The 3,748-nt window shown below is 38.6% G+C and overlaps 1 protein-coding gene across 1 annotated transcript; it reads left to right on the top strand.

Annotated features, from left to right (window-relative positions):
• The first annotated feature begins 218 nt into the window (after positions 1–218).
• On the top strand, positions 219–513 carry LOC118854481 (NADH dehydrogenase [ubiquinone] 1 beta subcomplex subunit 1-like). Its single transcript, XM_036764845.1, has one exon. It carries the CDS (start codon positions 279–281, stop codon positions 453–455), a length of 177 nt encoding a protein of 58 aa, XP_036620740.1. The 5' UTR covers positions 219–278; the 3' UTR covers positions 456–513.
• The last annotated feature ends 3,235 nt before the right edge of the window (positions 514–3,748 follow it).

The following is a 3,748-nucleotide window of genomic DNA, read 5'->3' as shown; positions in this document are numbered from 1 at the left end:
GAAATGCTATGGGTTAAGAGAAAGCCTAGAGATAAGACCAAAAGAAGAAGGTTACTCCACAAGTAACAGTAGAGCCTCAGAGGTAAAACAAAACGAAACAAAACAAAAACCTGAAAAAAAAATCAAACCCCCAAAACAATGGCTTGGCCACAAGCACTACAAGACTGTCTAAAAGAAATTAAGGAAAATATTTTTTAAAAGTTAGAATTGAGGTTCTCGGAGGCAGCAGCTGCCCTTGGCGGAGCTCTCGGCGCCCGGCCTCCAGGCCTGCAGCAATCATGGTGAATCTGATTCAGGCTGTGCGTGACCACTGGGTTCATATTCTGGTACCAATGGGATTTGTCATTGGCTATTATCTAGACAAGAGGAGTGATGAAAAACTAACTGCTTTCCAGAATAAGAGCATGTTATATAGAAGGGAACTGAAGCCTAATGAAGAAGTTACCTGGAAATGAAGGCTTTGGCTGAATTGAGAAATTTTCATGTTGAATAAAAATATTTTATGAAAGAAAAAAAAAAGTTAGAATTGAAATAGGATCTCTGCAGAGAAAAATGGATGGAAAACAAATAGTTTAGAACAGAAGGTGGAAACCTTTACCCACATAACAGTCTCCCTGAAAATTAGACTGGATCAAACAGAACCCAATGACTCCAAGAGTCAACAAGAAATATTAGAAGGAAATTTAAAAATGGAAGAAATGAAACCTTAAAGTGCTATGTAAATTATATTACTGTTGTTTTTGTGATGATGATGAGGAGGAGGATGAGGTTGATGATGAGGAGGAGGAGGAGGAGGATGATGATGGAGGGACTTTGGGGAACCAGGCACATTTTGGCGGAGTTGTCAATTGGTCCAGCCATTCTGGAAAGCAATTTAGAACTATTCTCCAAAAGATGTGCATTCCCTTTGTTTAATCAAGTGATACCACTGCTGGGCTACATCCCCAAGAAGATTAATGAAAGAGGAAAATGATCCATCCTTGTAAAAATATTTATAGCAGCTCTTTTTATGGTAGCAAAGAACTGGAAACTAAGGGGTGTCCATTGGATAGGAAATAATAGAACAAATTGCTGCCGAGATATTTAGGATTGATTCAAAGAAACAACCTTCCCAGTAATTAAACCCATCCTATAAAGGGAGGTGGATGCCTCAGAAGGTGCTGTCCTCCCTCCTCATTTCAACTCTTTAAGAGAAAGCTGCAGTACTCAGTGATGTCATAGAGTTCTTGGTCAGATGTAAATTTGACCAGATGGTGGTCTTTGAAGTTCCTTCAGACTTTAGATTCTGTAATTCTAATAAGGATGATATTTCTTTGTAAAGCTTTTTTTTTTTTTATCTTTGGATGAAAAATAACATCTAATACTATGAAAAAAGGGAGGTGTAAACTCATGACAGCTACAATTAAATGAGATTTTTTTCATCTAACCCTCTTACTGAGGTAAAGACTGTCTTTGGCTAATGGACTGGAGGCAGGAGGAGAGTAATTAGAATAGCTAGCTTTTATATACTGTGTTTGCAAAACATTTTTACAAACATTATCCCATTCAATCTTCACAACAACCCTAAGAGATAGGTGCTGTTATTATCCTGAGTTTATAAATGAGGTAACTGAGGCAGACAGGCTAAGTGATTTGCCTAGAGTCACACAGATAATAAATGTCTGAGGCTGGATTTAAACTCAGATCTTCCTGACTCCAGGACCATTACTCTATTCACTGTGCTGCCTAATTGTACATAACCAAGCAGTGGAAAATGGACACACTATCCAATGATAGCACAATCAAGATTTTTTTTGCCCCAGTTTTGGGCATATCCAATTACTTAGCAACAATAAATCTTTTTCAAAAAGAACTCCCAGGTTTTTTTTCCTACCCCTGTTCCCTCTCAAAATATTTCAGGGAGAAAAAAAGAGCCCTCATATTTGTATATGGTTTACAAAGTTGATTGGTTAGTCATTTCAGTTACGCCCTCTGTGTGACCCCATCTAGGGTTTTCTTGGCAAAGATACTGGAGTCGTTTGCCATTTCCTTCTCCAGGTCATTTTACAAATGAGGAAACTGAGGCAGACAGGGTAAAGTGACTTGCCCAGAGTCACACAGCTAGTAAGTGTAAGAGGCCAGCTTTGAATTCACACAGACGAGTCTTCCTGACTGCAGGGCTTGTGCTCCCTCCACTTCACCCCCAGTTTACAAAGTTCTCTCATATAATTTTATTTTGTTTAATCCTCACAACAAACCCATAGGGCAAGTAGGGCAGCTGTCATTACTCCCATTTCACAGATGAGACAAGTATGGCTGAAAAACATTAAGTGACTTAACAATTATATTTATGTGATCAAGTAAACTATTGCCTTTCAGGTTGTATGAGATGATGAGTTGGTTCCAGCCAGGTTAAGCCATTCTTCTAAAGCCATGACATGAGATTTCCCTTAATCCTGAGTTAGAGAAATTGACTATATTAGGCACACAAGTTGTTGTTCAGTAGTTTTCAGTCTTGCTCAACTCATCATGACCCCATTTGGGGTTTTGTTGGCATAGGTACTAAAGTGTTTGTGATTTCCTTCTCCAGCTAATTTTATACATGAAGAAACTGAGGCAAAAAGGGTTAAGTGACTTGCTCAGGGTCGCACAGCTAAGTAAATGTCTGTGGCTACATTTGAACTCTGAAAGATGAGTCTTCATGACTCCAGACACTCTATTTACTACACCATCTAGCACCAGGCACACATAGGCCAGCATAATCAAAAGACAGCTATACCCTTCCTCCTTTTAAAATGACTCAGTAAAAATGTATGGAAACACAATGATTTTATTTATTTATTTCCAGGGGTAGGAGGAAGAGGGGAGAGAGTCAACTTTCAACAGTACAATGTGTAGTTACAGAACAGGGCATTTCTGTCACTCAAAACTTTTATAACATTTAGTTTTTCTCCTTATCTGGTAGGACCTGTTGTTCCTAATGGCATTAATTCAATCAAAAAGGGGAAAAAAATCTTGTCATATTTCCTTGATAAAGGAAAAGGTGAACCAAACTCCTGCTAGGTACAGATAAGCATGGATAATGACAGCGATACATCTTTGGGCAATCTACTCCCCCTACTGTAAGAAGTTTCATATTGAACTTCCTTCTGTCTGCAAGCATGCAAAGCAGGAATGACTTTCAAGATGCTATAAGGATAGAATCTGAAGCTGGACATTTGATTTAGGCACTCGGGAGTTAGAAGACTGGACATCTCTGACTGCCTTGTAATCTTTCTTTTTTTCTTTTTAAATTTAAGGTCACAATGTAGAAATGATCGTGGGGCAAGTAGAAATAATGTTCATGTATTGAACTATCATAAAATGGTCTGAAAGATTTCAGAATCCTATTTTGCTTACTTGGATGATCTTCCTAGCTAATATACTGTAATTTGGACAGCTTGATTAGGTACTATCTGCCATTCAAACTGATCTGAAGAATTCCTGAATGGGAGTTGCTGAACACACTAAGCCAAAAATGTCCGTTTAATTGTGGTACATCCTCTCTAATGTCACATGAGCTGTGAGAAATTTACCTTTGGGACAGACTGAGGAAGAAAGTCATGGAAGGAATAGGGTGCCAATCTATAAACACTACTTCTGAAAGAATAGCCCTTTGGTCTCCTGCTAAGGCTTAGCTGTGTCATTAAAGAAGGCACTTAGTAATTTCATCAAAATTCACCAACATCTACCAGCATCACTGAACAGGGAACTCTTGCCTGCCAATTAC

The sequence above is a fragment of the Trichosurus vulpecula genome, chromosome 6 (genome assembly GCF_011100635.1).
Source record: "Trichosurus vulpecula isolate mTriVul1 chromosome 6, mTriVul1.pri, whole genome shotgun sequence".
Taxonomy (NCBI): Eukaryota; Metazoa; Chordata; class Mammalia; order Diprotodontia; family Phalangeridae; genus Trichosurus; species Trichosurus vulpecula.
This window is presented reverse-complemented; position numbering and strand designations above follow the sequence as displayed.